The sequence below is a fragment of the Microplitis mediator genome, chromosome 7 (assembly GCF_029852145.1).
Source record: "Microplitis mediator isolate UGA2020A chromosome 7, iyMicMedi2.1, whole genome shotgun sequence".
Taxonomy (NCBI): Eukaryota; Metazoa; Arthropoda; class Insecta; order Hymenoptera; family Braconidae; genus Microplitis; species Microplitis mediator.
This window is the reverse complement of record NC_079975.1, coordinates 19,625,797-19,647,979: the sequence shown is the minus strand read 5'-3', so window position 1 is coordinate 19,647,979 and position 22,183 is coordinate 19,625,797. Positions and strand designations below refer to the sequence as shown.

The window sequence follows — 22,183 nt, the reverse complement described above, 5'->3', positions numbered from 1 at the left end:
TTATGGTAATCGTCACTATAATATTATGGTAAGTACTACTGTAATCTTTAGAAATTCCTCATATTTTGGGAATCATTACCATAATAGTATGGTTACCATACTATCATTGTGATCGTTACCGTAATATTATGCTAATGATTCCCATATATGATACGAATCATTACTATAATCGATGGGAACGATTACCATAGTACATGACGTTTATTCCCATACACACCTAGGAACCCATTTAATGTGAACATAGAATTTATTCCTGTGTGACTATGGGAACTATTTCCATGAGTATGGTGATCATTGCAATAGTTCAATTACCATACGATATAGGGACTTTCACCATAATTATTAGAATTGTTCCTATTTTTATGGGAACTTTTCCCAGAAATTATAGGCGTGTGTTCCATAATCACAAATAATTTTACCATAGCGTTACAGTGATGATATTTCATAAGCGCACTAGAAACGGTTGTCATGGCTTTCTCTCCATGCACATTGTGATCTTAATGTTTACAACTTTTATGGCTTGTAAATGTAGAGTAATGTAAAAATGAAGTATAGAAATAAGTCGATTTTTAATGATATTTATGTTGTATATTTTTTTGAGTGATTTCAACCTGCCAATAACTTCAAGTAATTTGCTTTGAATTTAAAGGAATGTTTTTAACAGTATAATTTTAGCATTAATAAATGTAAAACAAGTAGAGGAAGAATTTAATAAATAAATAACCAACGAAACAATTTTACTTAAAGTAACACATTGTTCAGGAAGGATAAGTCAGGGTTGTCTTATCCAAGTGACTGCTTGACTTCCCAAATTCCATTTGCATTTATCAACGTCTTGAGAATTTTCTCATTCTTCGGTTACATTTGCGTGACAACTTTTGTCCTATAGAAAAAAAAAAAGTTTATTGTAAAATGAAAAATAAAATAATAAAAAAAAAACTTATAATTGAAGACATCTAGAGTAAAGAGTAATACAAAATACTTTTTTCAAATTTAAACTTTTTTTAGTCCGTTGTCTCGTGTGAATTGGAGTACATTTTCCTCTCAGAGAAATATTCCGCCTGAGGTTATCTGTGAATTTTTGGTGGAAAGCGATGTTGCACCGGAAAAGGCCTCGATTTGTACAGCCACAGTCTCTGATATCAGCCTGAGGTTATAGGTTACGTATTGCATCTATAGTATATCTAAAAAAGAGAAGAGAAAAAGAATTTCCTCGAGGGGAATTTAAAAATAAAATGTAAACATGGTGGACATAAAAGGACCACAGAGTGGACAAACTAAACACTTTGAATTCAACGACCCTGACATCATCGTCCTTTGTATGCTTCCATCAATTTTTTGCCTCTATTATATTTTTATAAATGGCTCAAACGTTTTAACTAATTTTTTTTGTAACATAGCACTATATATTTTTTCAGTAATAATTATAAATATTTTTAATTAAATTTTGTACTTGAACTATAGCCTGTTCATTTTTCAAAATTCTTTTCTATAAAATATTTTTTTTTTAATATTTATTTCTTCTGATTGGAACGAATAAATATTTATCTTTCACCCGAAAGTACATATTGCGAGTTATATAAATATTAAATATTAATATAATCTATAGAAATGAATAAATTTTTTTTTAACGGTAATTTAAAACTAAAAAATATTGTTTCAGAAGTAATTATTTATTAAATGTTGAATTTTTTTTCTTTTGAAGAATAAATGAAATCGCTGAGGTACGAACTTTGAAACTAGTCAGAACTTTGAACACTTGCGTCGACGCTTAAACTTTTTATCTTTTAGTATTTTGCCCAATTAATCAACCTCAATTAATTTATTGGTCATCAATTTCCGTCTTTCAAAGTTTAAATGCAACTCAGAATCGTTCATCTTTAATACATATATTGTTATTTATCGAAATAAAAACGTAGTTTTAATTTTAGTTTTTGAATACTTAATTTTATTTTTTAATACTTTAGTTTCGATATTTTAAATATGAGAACAAATTTTTTTTTTTCACTTGAAAAAAATAATTTCTGATGAAATTTCAGGAGTAAAATTTTTTTCCTGAATTTTATTTTTTGAATAATTCGTAAACTGCTCAACTACACGGTAATAAATATTTTGTGGATATCACTATGCCAGTATAGGCGTGAACGCCATACTGTATGGTATCGATAATTTTTATAAGTTGTAAAATTTTATGCATAGATGATTCGACCATTGCGGGAATAGTAACATTGGCGATAGGTGTCGCGGACGCCGTAATGCCAGTATGGCCGTCAGGCCCATACCGCGTATCCACAATGCTTCTGGCATATAAACCTAGTCTAACAACATCTATATAGTTTTGTCGGTAATACGATAGTATACATTGATTGACACGCCAAAAATTATGGCGGGAAAAACTAGTAGCATTGTGCTCTCGGCATTGTAGTATATGGGTCTCAGGGCCATGCTGTTTCGCCGTGCCTGCTATGCATACATGTGAGTAATACAATAGCTCCAGTATTATACAGTATAGTACACTGTAAAAAGAGCGGTGTTAAAAATGGACTCATTTTAACTCCGCCCGGTGTAAAAATGAAATTACACCTGTGTAGGAGAAGTAATACACCGGTGTTAAAAATACCGGTGTTAAATCGGGGTAACCGGTGTAAAAGCAGAGTAATACCGGTGTAAAAGCGGGGTAACAGGTGTAAAAGTGGATTAATGCCGGTGTAAAAGCGGGGTAAATTGCGTCCGCTTGGAGTATTAATTTTAAAGATTATAAAACACAAAAAATGTCAGTTCTTTATGAAAATTAATAAAAAATATCATTTATTAACAAGTATAGTGATCGAGTAAGTAAAAATATTTACAAAGTAAAATATTTTAACACCAGTATAGAATATTTACACCGGTGGCGGCGTTATTTTCACACCGCTTTCGGGGGTAAATTTAACACCGATAATTTTAACACCTACACCGCTTGGACTTACCCCGGTGATTTTTTACAGTGTAAATAACGTCATACTTCTGGGACTCGTTACAATACTGTCTTGGATCATTTCACATACTATTTTAGTATCTGTTTTGAGACCATACCAGCATGGTGTTGAACGCCATGCATTTCTTACCGTGTACTAGATTCTGAAAATCAATTATATTTAAGTATTAATAAATTTTTTCGATTTCTGCAAAGAATGTTCAATTTCGTTGATTTGTTCAAGAATTATTGTGTGGTCTAAACACATTCGTAAGAAAGTTCTTCAAATATGGTCAATTAATTAATGTAACAGAACTAATTAGAGACCAGTCCTTTCAATGCTCACTTGACTTTACGGAGGCCGTTTTTTCACCTTTTTAGGTACACAGGCGTTGTGTTCATTCCCGTTTCCGGCCCCAGATGACGCCCTTAGCCGAAAAAATATGATCACGTGGCCAAGGATGACGTTAACCGGTGGTGATTCCAAGAACGTTTCCTATTGACATGTGGTGTCTAACTACAGCCAGCATGAGTCCATATCTCTGTGTGTCTATCACTTATTCCAATTCAGAAAATAAAGAGACTCTGGACAAAGTGAGCTTAGGAAAACCCACTTGTAGTGCCAGTTCCCAGTTCTGGTAAATAGGTCGCTTTGAGATAAATGGTAAGGCGCGTTTGCGCCTTATTCCCCCATAGAAGGGCTCACTCGACTTATATCGCTTTCAATATGTGGACTAGCTATTATTCATTTGTCCTGTCCCTGAGCTATAAACTAGTTTTCCGAGGTTGAGCACACTTTGATTTTTCGAGCCAAAACTAAGATGTTGCCCACTTGGGAGTTAAACATGGTCATAAATGGTATCTATGACCTCGAAACGCGGACATCTGCAGTTGAAGTCAACGACTTCCCTTTCTTTGATGATTTTCAATTTGTATAACCATAGCATAAAAGAAAATCGAGTTTTTCATTTTCAGGCGAGTATAGAGCATAGCCTCAGCGCTTCGCGCTCAAGGCATGCAATTGGTATACTATCTTAAAATGAATCAGTGAAAAGTACTCCAATCAGTGAATATTCACTGCATAAATAGTCTCAAGTATATCACTAATTGAATCAGTGATATACTTGGGACTGTTTCGCAGTGAATATTTCCTGATTTGAAGCACTTTTCACTGATTCATTTTAAGAGAGTACGAATAATTTTAACTAACGAATTATTCGTGTCAAAACAAATAATAATTTTCGATTTGAAATCCGAATCAAACAATATAAATTTATGAATAATTTAATATATTCATCAGTTTTCGAATTATTTATAAATTTTCGAAGCATTCAAAACCTGAGTTATTCGTAAATTATTGTAATAAATTTTTTATACTTAAACATAAGTAAGATAAAAATATTATATTCAAACTTCGAATTGAATATTCAAAATCCAATCGACAAATATGAAAATTTTTGAATAATTAAAAAATAAATGAATAATTCAAAAGTTTACGAATTCTTTGAATTATTCGATTCGAAAACTATTCGGACACCCCTAAAAAAAATGGCTTGCTTTTAAAAAAAAGTAATTGCTTGGAATCAGGGCTCATCACGGTTGTCAAAGTTCCAAGAACTCATATTTTAAATATCTATAAATAACTTTTTCCCAAGTGTTTAGTTACATGGCGGATTAAATTATCTGCGTATAATTTTGTCTTTAACACTAGATATCTATCCAGACCTTGCACCTTAAGGGCAAGAAATTGATGAAAATGACATGAGAGCTTCCAAATTTTCAAAAGTAAAATTTTTACATATATTAATTATAATTCTTTTTATAACACCACAAGATGGAGGGTGGAGTTTCGAAGGTCGATTTAAAGGCTAAAATAATTTTGGAGCTCTTGCAATACTTGAAAATTGGCATACTTCTGTTATTTCATGTCTTTTATAATCTCCAGCAGCTCGTTTAACATTGAGATGCAAGTAGTCTGGACGGTATCCGCCTCCCTCTACTACTATAGTGCTGAGCGAAGTCCGCTACACAGTTTTAACCCTGTTCGTATTAGTATAAGACGCAGTTCAATGTACGAGTACGTTAATATAGCTCTGCTGATGAATCCGTCAACGTACTCAGGACGAAATTACTACCTATTATGACACATAGACGTATGTTTCAAGGTTTGGTGTTTGACTTAAGAGTCAATACATAGAAAAAAAAATAAGGAAATTACGTTCTAAAGTGCAGCGTGGCACTGAACGAAAAATTTCAAAAATAATCGTGAAATCGATTTGGTACAGACACATAGAATATTGATGCATGTATAATAGGTAATAAATCAAATATATCATCAACCCGCCGATGACTACTTGCCGATAAATTTGGATTAAAAAAAAATCTGTCTAAACTATGATTTCTGCTTATTAAAAAACATGTGAGCCCCGATTCTAAACAATTACCAAAATATGACTTGCTTTAAAAAAAACATTACTTATTGGTATAGAAAAGAGTTTAGATGCAACAGTTTAGTAAATTTTAAAATGAAATAGATGCGACGTATATAAAATTGACAGTGAGTTGGAACAGTGCCGAGTACTTGTTGCCCCTTGCACATTCTCTCATTCGTTTTGACACCCACAGCCCTTGAATCCTCTTTTCCCCACATTCACTCGTTCGCCGTTCATCGCTCTGATTTTTTACTAGTGCACCCTCTGTTTACGTCAGCCACCATTCTATCTCTTTATCTGCCTGTACATTCATACCATTTTACAGTGATGATCCCCGGCTGTTGGAGGCTTATATGTCTATACTATCTGAATCATACAAGCATTCATATATACTCCAATCTTTACTGGTGAGGTACTCTCGACATGTTACATTTTTCCGGGAAATAGCTGCTGTATGATGAATACACTTGCTATCTTTTTCATCTTTACTTCCATCATATCAAACTATCCTTTCATTTTCATTCATTTTTAAAGGATCTCTTTTGCGATTATTTCAACCTTCTTTCACTAAAAAATTTTCAGACTTTGTGCTTGGCTCAAGTAGTAATACTAAAAAAAGACATTCGTTGAATTTTTCTTATTACAATTTTAAACCTTCTTCTTTTAGTTCTCATTTTTGTTTTTAATAAAGAAAATTATTTTTTTCATTTCGTTTCGTTTTTTTCAACGAAATTCATAAATATTTTTTTGTTTATACAAGAAAAAATTTCATTATAAATTTTTTATAATTAAGTTTCATCTTCATATAAAAATATTGGAAAATGCAAAAGGTGGACACCTCAATTGCTCATTTTAATTTTAATCATTACTTTTATTTTATTTTTATTTCATAATATCAATTTTTTTGTTTCTTATTTTCAGTTGAATTTTTTTTTTAAATATCCCGCCTTTTTGTCTTGAAAAATAATACCAATAGTAAAAATAAAAACAGCACCTGAATTTTTTGTAATTAATCAGTTTTATGTTTTTAATTATCGTATATTTAAATAATGGAAAAATCTATCGACTTGATGTAGGGTCGGAATTATTCTTTGATAAATTGTCTTTGTATTAGTATACATTTTAGTGTAATTAAAAGAGTGTAAAGATCATTTAATGAGTGAATGATTCGAAAATAATAGATCGGTCATAATGCACCTTCAGCACTTTCACGCTTGAGATGTGCAAAAAATTCGCATTTTGAATAAAAAAATTTATAACAGGAAATTTATTTATAATAATAAATCACTTTTTAGTCTCAAATACAGGTTTGAATCATCTAGAATAAAAAACTTTTCTAATGCTTTTGCAAATATCTGACTACTAAATTTAAGGAAAAAAAGTAATGAACACTGATCATTAATACTCCGACTAGTGAATCTAGCAACACTATTAAAAATTATTAGTGCTGAATAGTGTTTCATTAGTGATCATTAGTAATCCGATTAGTGAGTCAACATCACTATTGAAAGTGATTAGTGTCGATCATGCTTTCAATAATATTGATAAGTAATCTTATTAGTGAATCTACATCATTGTTGAAAGTGATATCAGTATATTGATCATGTTTCAAATAAAAAAATCTGTCTGTCAGATGACCCTGCGGGCCTGCCTCAAAACTTCCCGCCGTTTTCGAGCTCAAGGAGCTCGAAAACATTGGCGTGAATACATTTTCTTCGAGCTCGAGAATACTTTTCTGTGCCATTGTTTTCGAATAAAAACGTTTTTTACCATTTCTTTCTCCAACGATGTCTCTCGAACAAATTAACCGATTAAGATGGTTAAGGCGGCGATCGACACGTTTTATTAAGTTCTAAAGCTGATTAGATTTTGAAGTCGATCGTTCAACTTGTTTCTGAGAAATCAATAAAAAACTAAAAAAAAAAATTTTGTTTTTTCGTAATTCGCAAATATTTTCGAGTCTACTTGATCAAATGATCTGAAATTTTTAGGACAGTTGATGGCTAACAAGCTCTTTCAATTGCCGCCTTAACCATCCAAATCGATTCATTAGTTAAAAAGTTATAGACCGTTCACACACACACATACCCATACAGACACTCGGACATCATTCTGAAAATAGTCAGAATATTTTCTTAGGACCTCAAAACATCAGCATCTAATGAAAACTCGATTTTCGAAAGTCGGGGTGAAAGCAATAACTTCCCGAATTTTTCGAAAATCCTCGATTTTCTTAGCGGGAAGTTAAAAAACTGTATCTTAATAATTTTATAATTAATCTTTTATATAAATACGGTAAAAATTTATAAATCGCTCAATTACCACGATTAATATCGTTTGCATTGTTACGATCATTGACATTTCTATGACAAATATATTGAGCTTCGAAATAATCCTAACTATTCCAGTCCATGGTATTGGCAGAGTGGTACAAGCTTCAACTGATAGGTAGAAGTACCCAGGTTCGAGTCCTAGTAATGATTAATTGTTTTTCATCGATAAAAAATTAATATAAATCAATTAATCAGTACAAATAGTAGTCTAAGTATTTATGATTGGATTAAAAATTTTTTTATTGGGTTACACCGTCGATACTAAAAAACAAGTGGATTACGCTTATGACACTAAAAATACCAAGAATACTAAACGTACTAATTACACTAAGCAAACTAATGACACCAAAGCATTAGTGCGCGAAAATACTATACCTTTAGTTTTTCATTAGTGTTTTCCAATAATGTTCATTACCCATACGAAAAAAATATATATCCGGATATATCCCGGATATATCCCGGCCATTCTGCATATAAACGACATATATAAAAATGTATGTCTCATATATGCAGATTGGCCCGGATATATCCGGATATATATTTTTTTCGTATGGGTAGTATTTTTTCTTAAGGTTATAAAGTAATAGCAATAGTAATAAAAATATTAGAAGAAAATTTGAAGTTTCACTGACATATTAAAGATTTTATCTACAATATACTGATGTCAACTAACATCAGTAATATCCTATCCACCGGTAGTGAGGTTCTGACAACTGGTAAGCTCTTTAAATGTCATGGATAAATGAGTAAGATCTTTTAGTAATTTATAAATGTCAAATTCACAGACGTCTTATTACAAAACAATGAAACCAATTATAATTTATTTATAAATTATGATTATGAATCATATATAAAAGCTAAAATTGTAAGATCATTCGATTGTGTATTACTGTGACATATATATGTTACCATATATATATATATATACAAGCAGACCATTCATGCCTTACTTATTACAAAACCATTGTATTGAGACTGGTGCATTCATTTCTTTGACTCAATATACCGTCGTTCCATTATGGAACATAGGTTATACTATAGTATCAGATTTATGAAGAGGTTGCTGTCACTTGGGAAAATGGGGAATATACATTGGGGTTGGTATTTTCTCCCTAATCTCACTTTCGTTTCTCTTCATTCTGTTCCACTTGTGGTAGAAATATATATATATAGATATATATATATCGCGTAAGTCATAACTAACTTTCGAGTTGCAATATCATCGCAATGAGCTCAAAGAGAAGAGTACTATCAACGTTTACTTTGCAACTTGAAATATTGCTAAAGCGTAAATGAACCTAGACAAAATATGTTTTTCTTTTGTTATTATTTATCTTTCAATTTTTTTTTTTTTTTTTTCATTTCAGACGATTTCAAAAACAACCAAAACAAATATGTCGATATATATCAGATCATATGAGTGCTGAATGTATCCAATTAAATGGTACTTGGTTAGATTCCAATGACTCTCGGTTCAACGGGGAATACAGTGAACTATTTCCAGATTGGTTTTGGAATAATATCACCAACATCACAAATTCATCATATGCAGGTAAAAAAATTCTAAAACGTTTATATCTTTTGTGAGCTGCACCTAGAACTTTCCATTTTTGAAAATGTAAAATTTAGCTCTTTGACCTCAATATTACTCTTGTAAAAGTCGAAAAGCTCGTAAAGGAAAGTTCTAGGGCTGACTGACAGACAGTCGGCTATAACATATAAGGTGAGTTTCTCTTATAATTGCAATTTCATAATCAATTTTTGTATATAGGAAAGTGGGGTTCCATTAGATCTTGGGGCAAAATCAAACATGATTTTTCACAAAAAAATTTTTTTTGTAATTTTTTGAGTATTGATAGTCTAATTTTTAAACGTAATCCAGAAAAAAACTTCACAGGAGTCATCAAAAACTTACCAACACTCCCCTAAAATTGTATTGTAAGTTTGATTTTTGAACTAATTTACAAAATACTCGAAAATTTTTTTAGCTTTCAATATTTCAAACGTAAGAAAGCGAGTTCACAAACCAATTTCAGTTAAAATTTCAAATGACCTTGACTGTGGGTTACGACGTGTAAAAACTAGGCCATCGATATAATCTCTATAAAAAGTGTGTAATAATATAAGTTGGTCGACTCGAGTAGTTCGACCATGTTTAAATTTCGACCCAAAAAAAAAATGTTTTCATGTTTACTGAAATTAAAAAAAATATGACAGCAATGCTCGTATAAGATCTAGTAAAAAATTTTTAAATTTTGTATTGAAATTCAAAATAATTTTTAAAACCAAAATGCGAGTCATAGCTAATAGTTATAGAATATTTATTTTAAAGATTAAAAAAAAAACTTGATAAAAACAATTTGTTTATTTTTTTAAGTTCATTGTACGCTCAAGTCAACTTTTACCGATTTTCGAAAAATAAAATAACAAATAATAAACACGAAATAAATATTTTTTTGGTTCAAATTTCGAATTGGTCGTACTAGTCGGGGTGACCTTTTCACTTTACATTCTTTCTAGTGACTGGAGATAAACATTTACAGAAAAAAAAGTTTTTTTGGTTAAAAAGTTGTCTCATGTTGCCTCACACATTTATGAAAACTCACTTCATTCTTCCCTAATTAGTAACCATGTGTCATAGTTATTAAAAACGAAACTTTTTTTTTTGAGTTTTAGATTTGATTTATTCTTAAAAAAAAAAAAAAAAAAAAAAAAAAATACTTTCGTGACTTTAAAGTTTTGCGTTTTGACGGAAAAAAATCTACTGTTGCTGCAACGGGAGGCATTCATGTTGCAGCAACAGTATTAATCCTGTTGCTATAACAGAATTTTTTCCTGTTGCAACTACAGGAAAATCCTGTTGCTACAACAGGATTTTTTCCTGTTGCTGCAACATGGCTGCCGCCTGTTGCAGCAACAGTAAATTTTTTTCCGTGTATGAAGTAAATTGAGGTAGTTTCAATTAAAAGATAAAAAATGAAAGTACAATTGAAACTATAGAAACAAATTATACTCTGTAAAAAATTCGAAGTGAATTTGGACTGATTACGGATTTCATTTCACTCCGAATTTAAATCCGAATTCACTCCGTCACCCTGAAGTTCTAGGAAAAATCACTTCGCCTACGGAGTAAATAGTAAGTTTGTTTTTTGAGCGGAGTGATTTCGGAGTAATCTGGATTTTATTTAGATCCACATTTACTCCAATTCAGAGTTTCAATATTAAAATAATCTTCTCTTGATAGGGAGTTTTACTCAAAGGGGAACGAGTAAATACACAGTCATCCACTCCGCATTCACTCTAGATTTAATCCGCGTTCACTCCGAAAAATTTTTACAGTATAATCATCTAAATTATGAGTTTAGAATTTCATATTTTTTAAAGATCTCTTTACGATTCATTTTTCCGTACATATTTAAAATTTATACTATCGAACTTTGTAAAGTGAAACAATTTAGTTTTTCTTAAAAATAATATGGATATTAAATGATTTATGTTGTTTATTTTTAGACGAATCACTTGATCCAGATGAATACACATTACCTTTTGAACTCTGGCAGACAGTCTTGATAGCTATATGTCTTGCTGCTTGCATAGTCTTAACTATCGGTGGAAATATCCTCGTGCTGTTAGCTTTTATTGTCGATCGATCAATAAGGCAACCAAGCAATTACTTTATAGCATCATTAGCCGCCACTGACATGCTTATCGGTAACCGTAGTAATGGTTATTAAAAAAACAAAAAAAAAAACACTTAACTTACTAATAAAGTTTTATTTTACAGGCACTGTATCCATGCCATTCTACACTGTATATGTGCTAATGGGTTCGTGGGATCTTGGTCCTCTTCTCTGTGATTTATGGCTTTCGGTAGATTACACTGTTTGTCTGGTGTCTCAGTACACGGTCTTATTAATCACAATAGATCGATTTTGCTCAGTCAAGATTGCTGCCAAGTATCGGAGTTGGCGTACTAAAAACCGTGTTATATGGATGGTGACAATTACTTGGATAATACCAGCACTATTGTTTTTCATAAGTATTTTTGGTTGGGAACACTTTGTTGGTTACAGAAATCTAAAACCAAATGAATGTGCTGTACAATTTTTAAAAGATCCTATATTTAACACTGCCTTGATAATTGGTTATTACTGGACTACTCTTGTAGTGCTATTTATTCTTTATGGTGGTATATATAAAACAGCTTATGATATGCAGAAAAAAAGTGAAGCAAAGCAAAGAAAGATGCAATCAATGGTAGCGCTTAGTGCTGGTGCAATGTCAGGAATGGCAGGCCGAGCAGCTGGTATTGGAATCTCAAAGACGCAAAGCACAATACTTAGTCAAGACAAACCCAAAGATCCAAGTGGTGGTACGTCAAGTACAAGTGTTGATAATGCTCAAGCTTCTGGTGAAGATCTCAAGGATGGTAGTGAAACCACGACCGCACGTAAGTTATCTGCACATCAATCTCAAAATAAAGATTCCGGTAATAAACAAAAATCAGGAATGGTATCGTCAGAAATGGAAAAATCTGAGCGATCAAGTAGTCCAGCATTTGATTCAGATGATGACAGTGCAGTGGCTGTTACAACAACTAGCCAGCAATCAGCTGTGCGGAAACGATCATCAATTGCTGGATTGATGGTTCAAACAGGCGCTCTTCATGCATTTGCCACCAACAACAGACTTAACGGAATGGTTCCAATTAACGTCGAAATGAATCCAATGATGAGAAGATTGTCACCTACATCTCCATTGCTAGATCCAGCTTCCAAAGCTCATACACTGCCGAAGATTCAAGAGCACAGTATCGTAGATGTTGAAAATACAGTAGAACATACAGTTGAACACGAAAAAAGTAGTACGACATTAACACCTGAGCAATCATTAAGATCTAATGACATTGATTTGAGTCATACCATTGAGCGTATTGAAGAAACACCACCATCCGAAATACGAAATAAAAGCTCATCATCTGGGCAACCAAGTATAATTCCTCCGCCAACACAGTTTCTAGGTAGCCCATCAATTTCAGAGAGTACGTCAACTTCATCGTCTATCGACAAAACCAAATCATTAATGGCCCACGGACCAGGAACCTACGACATCATGACCGGACTGGACGGCGCAGATTTAAGGTATATGGATGAAAGTTCAATTATTTTACCTAGTCCTTCCTATGAAAGTCCACCATCTTCTTTTTCCCTCAGCCTCGCGAATCCTCTGTCAACGGCACCATCATCTCCTGTCCTCGGGCACACTGGAACATCAGCAGCCAACACTAGTCTCCTACAAGCGGCGCTCATCCGGGCAGCTGCTCAGCACCAATCCGGCACAACCCAATCACAACCTGTGCACAATCCTCAAGTAACACACGCATCATCACAAACCCATCCTCCACGTGTTTTCGTCACTCATCAGATCAACGCATCGTCGCAGACATCACCAACCGTTGTTAGTAAAGTTAATACTGAAGTTACCGTTAAAGTTGAAGATATTAAGCGTCAACCAATTACTACGGTAGTTAACACATCTGTTGACTCGTCCAATAATGGCACAACGACTGAACAAAAAACAAATAACCCACAGCAGATGTCATCTTCGAGCAGTGCTCTTCCAACAGTTGTCGCGGCAAATGTTATCAACCAAAATCCAAAGCGTCAGTCGAAAAAAAAAGATAATGACAAAGAAACAGATACCAGTAGCGGATCACGACGTGATTTTGTAAAGTCGATCGGTCGACGTTTGAAAGCTAAAACACAAAAAAAAGATCCGACAATTGGTAGGCAAAAGTCACGAACTGAAAATCGGGCTAGAAAAGCTTTTAGGACTATTTCATTTATTTTAGGTGCTTTTGTTGCTTGTTGGACACCCTATCATGTCATGGCCCTAGTTGAAGGTTTTTGTTCTCATCGCCCCTGTACTAATGAACATCTTTATATGTTCTCATATTTTCTATGTTACGCTAACAGTCCAATGAATCCTTTCTGCTATGCGCTAGCTAATCAACAATTTAAAAAAACATTTACGAGAATACTCAAAGGCGATTTTCATATGACGTAAATAAATATTATTGACATAATTATTACTATCAATTTATAGATACACATAAAAAAAAATTTCTTGGCGCAAAAAATTTTTATTCGCCCCAAGAAAATTTTTACTTGTCCTAAGAAATTTTTTGCATTATGAATTAGAAACGAAAATTTTTTTGGGCATTTGTTTACAATCACGGCTCCACACATTTTTCAAAGTTCCAGGTGCTTACACCTTAAATATACATAAATAAATTTTTTCCGTGTTCAGTTAGACAGCGCATGAAGTTTTCTCTATGTATTTTTCTTTATCACTAGATACCTATCTAAGCCTTGCACCTCAAGTGTGTAAAATTGATGAAAATGACATGAAATCTTGCAAATTTTCAAAAATACGTTTCCAATTATATAATTAAAATTTGTATATAATATCGTAAGATGGACGGTGGAGTTCTATAGGTTTATTTAAGAGCTACAATTATATTGGAGCTCACGTGTAATACTTGAAAATTGGCATATTTCTGTTATTTCTATACTTTTGCGGTGTAGAACAGCTTACCTAACAGTTGGATGCAAATAATTTGGACGGTATCTGCCTTCCTCTACTAGTATAGTATTGGGTTGAAGCCCGCAACACGGCTTTAGCTCGGTGCGTACTAGTATAATGCGTAGTCCAAGGCAAGTGTACGGTAACATAGCCTTGCTGACGAGTCTGTCAACCTACTTAGGACGAAACTTCTATGTATTTTGGCACATAGACATATATCTTAAGTTCTGGTGGTTGATTTAAGAGTCACTGCATAGAATAATGAGAAAATTATGTCAATTAGTGCAGTGTAGCACGGAACTAGAAAATAACAAAGATAATCTTAAAATTAAGCATATTTTATACCTTTGGTATTAACTTATAGCTTAGGCAAATGTATCTTCAATCTGCCATCTGCAATTGGTTTCAAAGTAATTTGTCTATATTGAGATTTTTGTTTGAAAAAACAGGTGGCGCAGCGATTGTACACGAGTACCTTTTTTTGAGCAAAGAAAAAATTTCTTTCGTCAAGAAATTTTTCTAGTCCTAAGAAAATTTTTGGTTTCATTATATAATGCAAAATTTTTCTTACGCCAAGAAATCTTTTTTTCTGTGTATATTAAAATAAAAAAAAAATATACATATATATTCAATATATATGTATGAATTTGGCAAAGTAATCAAATTTCAATTGAGGGTATGGTGAATGGACAATAATATAGTTTAAAAATGTTTTTAAATATAAAAAATAATAAAAATATATAGAACTACATAATAATTTCTTATAGAGTTTTGTGGGTTCATCAAGAGTGAACATTGACAATATGTTCGATTACCATTGTGTATATATTATTAATTAGATGATTGTCGTATTACAACTTAATTATAAAAAATGTATATAATGTATATGTGAATATTTATTTATTATGGATTAAGTTTAAGATATATGTGACGTTAATATTTAAATTATAAACTCTATCCTTATTCGCGTAAATATCGATTAATGATCTTAATGATTAATCGATGCTGAAATATTGCTTAGATAAATTGAGTATTATAGTTTATATTGTTAAATTATAAGTAAAATTGTTTATAAAAGTAACATAGAATTTAAAATTTACTGTAAATTGTATATTAGTAAGAAACTAAAGAAATTGTAACGGTTTATAATCGTTATGGAAGACACAAAGTGAAATAGTCAAATTAATTTTTTTTTTTCTAACCGGAATTAAACAAGAATTCACCATTTCAATATTTAGATAAAATTTATATTTAAAAAATTTTAGTCGATACAATCACGGATTGAAGTTAATCAGTGGATCATAAAAATATCTCGATGCACTGCCGAAAGTGGCCTACAATTATAAGGCCTTTTTAAAGTAAACAATAATAAAAAATGAATCAATTCGAATGTAATTTATTGTAATCCGTGATGGTATTGCGAGTATTTTTTTGTGAAATACAATAATTTAGATTAGGCAAATTAAATAATTAACAATGCGTATTGATTATATTAGGGTGGTCCGTTTGGAAGGACTATTTTGTTTTCATACTCCCACTTCAAAATATTGTTGTAGATATTGAAAAAAAATTCTCTGAAAGTTCCAACCATTAATTTGAACTTTAAGTGGTTTACATTCGAATTTGAAGTTTTCCCATTTAAAATCCATAGAAAAGTTAGGATTTTTTTTTCAATTCTCTACAGCTCAGCCGCATTTCAATTTATCGGGTCGCCGTTTGCAGCATTTTTTAGGTAATTTTTTAAAAAATTCGACCAAAAACGTTTTAATTTTAATTTTAAATCAGTTAATAATTTAACATATTAATGAAAATACGAAGGTTTAAATTTGATAAGCTTCGGAAAAGTTTTTGACAAATATTTTATTTATAAAATTAATAAAATCCCTATATCACGTGAACAAAGAACTTGTGTTACTTAACTAAGTGGTGCTTTTTTGTAGAGAATCGAATTTCCAAAAACTTCGTTATCTGTATTTTTACTGTAAATTTCGTTGTTTAGTCAATATCAACTAAAAACCCAAATTATTATTAAAAAAATGATTTTCAAGACTAATACAGAAAAAACAATTAGAGTCTCAGTAAAATTACTACGAAGACTTCTGAAGAGTATTAAATTACCTGCAAAATGCCGCGAATGGTGATTCGATAACTAGAAATGCGGCTGAGCTATAGAGAATAAAAAGAAAATCCTATATATTTTAAATAGGAAAACTTCAAAATCAAATGTAAAGTAGTGAAAATTATAATGAAGAGCTGAAACTTAAAGGGAATTTGTTTCCAATGTCTACAACAATATTTTGAAGTAGGAGTGAAAAAAAAAAGTCATTCTAAACCGACCACCCTAGTATATATACGTAGTAGATAAATTCAATAAAAATAGAAAATGGCAGCATAAAATTTAATGAGATTAGTAATAATCAATAATAATTGTAATAATAAATAATAATTACGATAAAGATTAGTTAAACTAATTAACTGTAATAGAAAAAAAAATTTTTGATGATATTATTTATTATGATGATATTGGTACTGTAATTTTCGTAGTATAGGTTAACTGTACAACGTTTAACGCGATGTGCGATTGTGGATAAGCGATTAAGGGATACAGATGAGTGCCTCGCCGCTTATGAGCCCCATGTCGGCTAGGCACTCACAATAATCTCTTTCACATACTCACCGCACAAAGATTTAACGCTTATATTAACTTAATCATAAATTGTTAAGCGACAAGTGAGACAGCAACAAATCGATATTAGATGTAAAATAGCAATAGACCGTATCATCATTGTCCTATTCTCCTTTATTGCGTCTATTAACATAAAAAAAACAAAAAGAAGAAAACAAACAATCTATATAGCTTATAATCCAATATTTATTCCAATATTATTGGCAGACGTGTCTTCAATGCGAAGAGCATGTGCATACACATTATTATACTCAATTGACTGGTTTGTGTAACTATTTATAATGTTTGTTATGCTTCGCTGGACGAAGTCTCTTTTCATATCTTCCGACTTTCTTTTTACTATTAAAGTACATACATGTTACATATATAGTAAAATATTAATGAAAATGTCAATTTACATATAATTTAATTATCATTGTGATGTTTTTCTTGTAAATATCATTGTAGTTTATAAAGAAATATAGTTCATATAAAAATAGACTTTACGACATAGTCAATGTATTTTATCGATATTAGAGACGAGATTAGTTATAAAACTCATGCGTATATATTAACTATTTATTTATAACTACTTTATTATATTTTTTTTATATAATTTATTCAAGCTCCCGAGTAAGATATGATAGTGAAGAGAAGCAAAATATTTATGGGAAGATATTCATAAAAGTAAATTATATAATTCAATATACTTTTTTTACGTCAGCACAATTAAAATAACTCGACCTATATCAATATATCTGGCATTCTTTGCGCAAATTAGCTTTCAGTGGGATTGGTTGAATTTTTAATATTCCGTTAATAAACCCAAAACCCGGGAAAAAAGATTAGATCTAATAATGGGTGACATGGTTTGGTCGGATAAAATTATGATAGGTCACGTATCGAATTCAGACTTGACCAAATTTGAACATTTCTCGGCAGATCTAATGGTATCTGTTGTATTTTTTTCTTGATACTTTTTCAGAATTCTTCGTATAAATTCAGGTCTTACCAAAATACGAAAAAAATAATTTCGATTTATTCAGATCTACGAAAATCAAATTTTTCCATAATTGACATCTATTTTGAACAGAGTCGATTTATTTAAATTAATTCTGATCCTTGAAGGTCTCTCTAGATCTAAAATTTTTGAAAAATTTTTTTATACAGCTTTGAAATCTCTATATAAATTCTCATTTTGAATTCTCTTTACTTTAGTAATTTATCGTTTTTTATCTTGATCTATGGAGCTCTAAAAAATGATACAATTGATGTCCGTAGAACATCACTGTATGCTAAAGTATGTTAAAGATCACCGTAGATCTAAATCAGTTTGTCCAGGAAAAAATTTGGCAGATAAAATTAGGTCTGATTAGATAGATCCATCAGATATGGTCCGATCGAAATTGAATATCTGACCAGATAGAGTTTGATTTGACCAGATCTTACTAAATTTAAAAGTTTCTCATGAAAAATTGAAATATAAGACGCTGTTGCATTTGGTCAAATTTACAAAAATCTAGTTTTTTACTACATAGTACGAAAAACTAACAATTTATCATTCTTATCAAATATCGCTAAAAATTATGACCCAAATAATCTTACGTGTTACCTTACGTGTTTAGTAACAATTTAAACTATTTGAACCAATTAGTTTTTTTTTTAAGAAGTATATAATAAAATTTTGAAAGTGTTTTTTTTTACTCTCTTTTAATATTTTAGAACATTAACTTTGACATAGAAAAAAAATATTATGAGCTCAAATAAATAAAAAAAATATGTGTAATATTGTTTTCTAGCTCGAAAATGCCGGAGAGTTTTATAGCTGACCCACAAGATTAATCGGTTTACAGATTTTTCAGTTCATGTGATGGTGACTAAAAGTTAGTCATAATTGCAAAAAATAAATTGTTCTACTAATAAGAATATTGTACATGCGTCTCTATCTTAAATACGTGCTTATTTCACTAAAGATTATCGTGACAATATGTTTGCGGCACATACATTTCATGTATTAGGATGTATAAAAAAAATCAATAAATTCCACTGGAAGCCAATTACATAAAAAATTGCAATATCCTTTGACTTAAATCAAGTGACTATAAAAAATTACTAGGTTACTAAAAAAAAAATTTAATCAATATGGTAAAAAAAAAAAAGTATTTAGTAAATAAAGCATATCAGGGATCATTCATAAATTATATAACAACCTTCGTGAGGGAGGGGGTCGTAATTTGTTACAGGAAAAAGAGGGTTGGTCAAAAATAATGTCATGTATCCCAAATAAATTTCGACTTTTCGTACTATATCATATTCAATTAAAGTACTATTTTACTCAAAAAATAAACTATGTTATGTTATAGCGAAGGGAAGTTTGTAGGCAACTTCCTTCCTAGTGTTCGAAGACCTTGAGGGGGGGGGGGGGTATGAAGAAGTATAAAAAAAAGCGTTATGTAAATTACGGATGAGCCCTCACATTAAATATATTAACTATAAATATATTGCTTTTCTCATTATATTAATTTAATTTAAATAATACGTTTAAAAAATTAGTAAACATAAAGTAGAATGATTTTATAATTTAATATTTATTTCATTTATAATTAAACAACGCACACATTATTATTTAAAACCTTAAACACTACCTCAAATACACAAACAAATAGAAAAAAATATAAATATATACACATATATGTACATTAATTGATAAAAATCAAATGTGCTTCAATGAATGAATCATAGAAAGGAGAAAATAATTGCGAGGATTCAGTCATGTGAGGCTAAGAGTAATTTGCAAGATTGATTAGACGATATCATTGGTCTTTCGTTGGCCTAAATCAAACAAATTATAATTATCTGTCGTTTATGCAAACTAAACACGACCATGACACATTTGTAGTATGTACAAATAAAAAAATAATTTTAAATTATATATCAAATTTAAATATACAAATGAAAAATTTTTCATAAAACATATGCGACCGGAAGTAAATAAAATATAAGGAAATGTTAAAAAAAAAAAATTAAATTAATAAATAAATTTCATCAATATACTATATGTAGAAAATTATGAATATATGTACATATAATATGAGGCATAAAACAAAAAAAAGTTTTATGCATGCTTTGCCTGACAATCTAATGAGCGCAGTTAATAAATTAATAAATAGAGCAATTTAATAATATTCGATATGTGATTTCAAGTATTATATAAATGTATGTACTTGTATCATTAATTGATATTTGTAGCAAAATAAATTTTATTATTATTTTTATCGTTATTTTAAAAGCATTATTGTTGTTATTATCAATTTGTGTTGAAGTATTCAAGTGTATTTTAATTATTGACTATTTTTTCGCTCACCTTAATCGCGAAGCGAAGAGGTAGTGCTCTATTTTTTTTTTGTATTGTAATACACATAACAAACTGTAATGCCATTACTTATTTAAAATTATAGATTTACAATGTGTACATTAAGAACAGGTACAATAAAGTAACATAATGTGATATAATGAGAAAAATAATCATGTCGAAGAATTAATTTTTCATTAAATATATATTGTGTATTATCATTTGATGAATTTTATCATTTACCGATTGTAAATAAAAATGTCTGTTATGTATCTAGAGTAGTAGATTAAATGGTAACGCTTGTATCGATACTCTGTTGTAATGGAAGTAAATAATAACAATTTAAACCCTTTAAAATTATTCCTATATTTTATGTTAAAATATTTTTACCTAAAATTTAACAGAAATATTTTGTTGATTCAAATGATTTATGTATAGGTAATTATATTGTCATATATAAATAATATTAAGATAATAATTATTGTCATTATGACAAGTCGCTCCAAAAAGAGTCTATGCACAATCAACTCCATAAAATTTTCTATCTCAAATATTTCTATCGTAAAATAAAACTATTCTTGAACTAATATACTTCGAAGCTTCTTTTCAATGGCAAGGCGCATCCGAAATAACATTATCGACTGAGCTACTGTAAAATGAGCGGTGTTAAAAATGGACTCATTTTAATACCACGCAGTGTTAAAATGAAATAACACCGGTGTAGGCGGTGTTAAAATACCGGTGTTAAATCGGTGGAATAAAAAATCCACGTATAAAAATTAGAAAAAAAATTTATCACATATGAAATAATATAAAAATTTGATGAATATTATCTGAAGCAAATTTCAATTTTACTATTTACTTATTTAAAAAATGACTTATGTTATACGTAATTTATTTAAAAAATTTACAATTTTACAACTACCATTTTAATCACTGGTAAAAAATATTTACACCAGTGGTGGTGTTATTTTAACAACGCTTTCGTTGTTGAAATTTAACATCGGAAATTTGAACACCTATACCGTCTCGATTAACCCACTTTTTTTTACAGTGTAGAAAATAATCGGTAAATGAGAAAAAGCGTTAGTTGAAATGCAAATTGAAGTGTTTTCTCAGTTACCGACTATTTTCTAGCTGAGTCGATAATGGATAATGTTATTTCGAAGTCTTGTCATTGAATAGAAAAGTTTCGGAGCAGAGTAAATCCGAAGAGAGTTATTCTGAATAGAAATTTCTTGGAATGATCAATTTGAGGATAGTTTTCTATTACAATAGATTTATTTTAGGTAAAGAATTTTGATGTTGTCTGTGCATATTCCATTCATATTTTATTTTATTTATGTTATTTTAATTAATTTATGTTTATATTAAATCATTGAGTACCATTTTTTAGACGAGAGAACAATTTTGGGTCCTTATAAGTAATTTTTTTTAATTATTCAAGAAATCAATAATAAATCGCCACAACTTTTAAACTATGACCTCAAAGAAAAAAATTAGATATTTTCTGATTCAAAGTTAAATTTTATGTGAAAATCCCGTATAACATCCCTTAAAAATCGTTTTTTTTTTGGCCACTAAAAATGATTAGTAGAACCGAAATAATAAATAGCTAATACCGAACTAATCGGTAGCGGCAGCCGAAAAATAGTCGGTAGCTGATACCGATTATTTTTTTCCGTGTATAGAAACCAAGATAGTCGTGAAAAACTAATATTTGTGACTTTTGACCTTGAATAACTTACGGTGCAGAAACAAGATTTTATGAGACTTTTAAGACAACTTTTAAAACACCAAAATGAAGGTGAATACGAGTTTACAGCTTATTATCGCTCATTCCGAAGTGAAACCCCTAAT

At 30.6% G+C, this 22,183-nt stretch overlaps 1 protein-coding gene across 2 annotated transcripts in view; it reads left to right on the top strand.

The window, feature by feature from the left end:
- The window catches only part of LOC130671455 (probable muscarinic acetylcholine receptor gar-1), a 90,899-nt gene extending 70,043 nt beyond the window's left edge, over positions 1 to 20,856 (top strand). The window contains exons 3-6 of one of the 2 annotated variants that reach the window (XM_057475354.1): positions 9,089 to 9,273; positions 11,232 to 11,432; positions 11,506 to 12,862; positions 12,935 to 20,856. In XM_057475354.1, coding sequence (XP_057331337.1) covers positions 9,089 to 9,273; positions 11,232 to 11,432; positions 11,506 to 12,862; positions 12,935 to 13,787 — 2,596 coding nt within the window. In that variant the 3' untranslated portion in view covers positions 13,788 to 20,856. Of the gene's footprint in view, positions 1 to 9,088; positions 9,274 to 11,231; positions 11,433 to 11,505 lie in introns of both variants that reach the window. The other variant, XM_057475353.1, reaches the window with a different exon arrangement.
- The last annotated feature ends 1,327 nt before the right edge of the window (positions 20,857 to 22,183 follow it).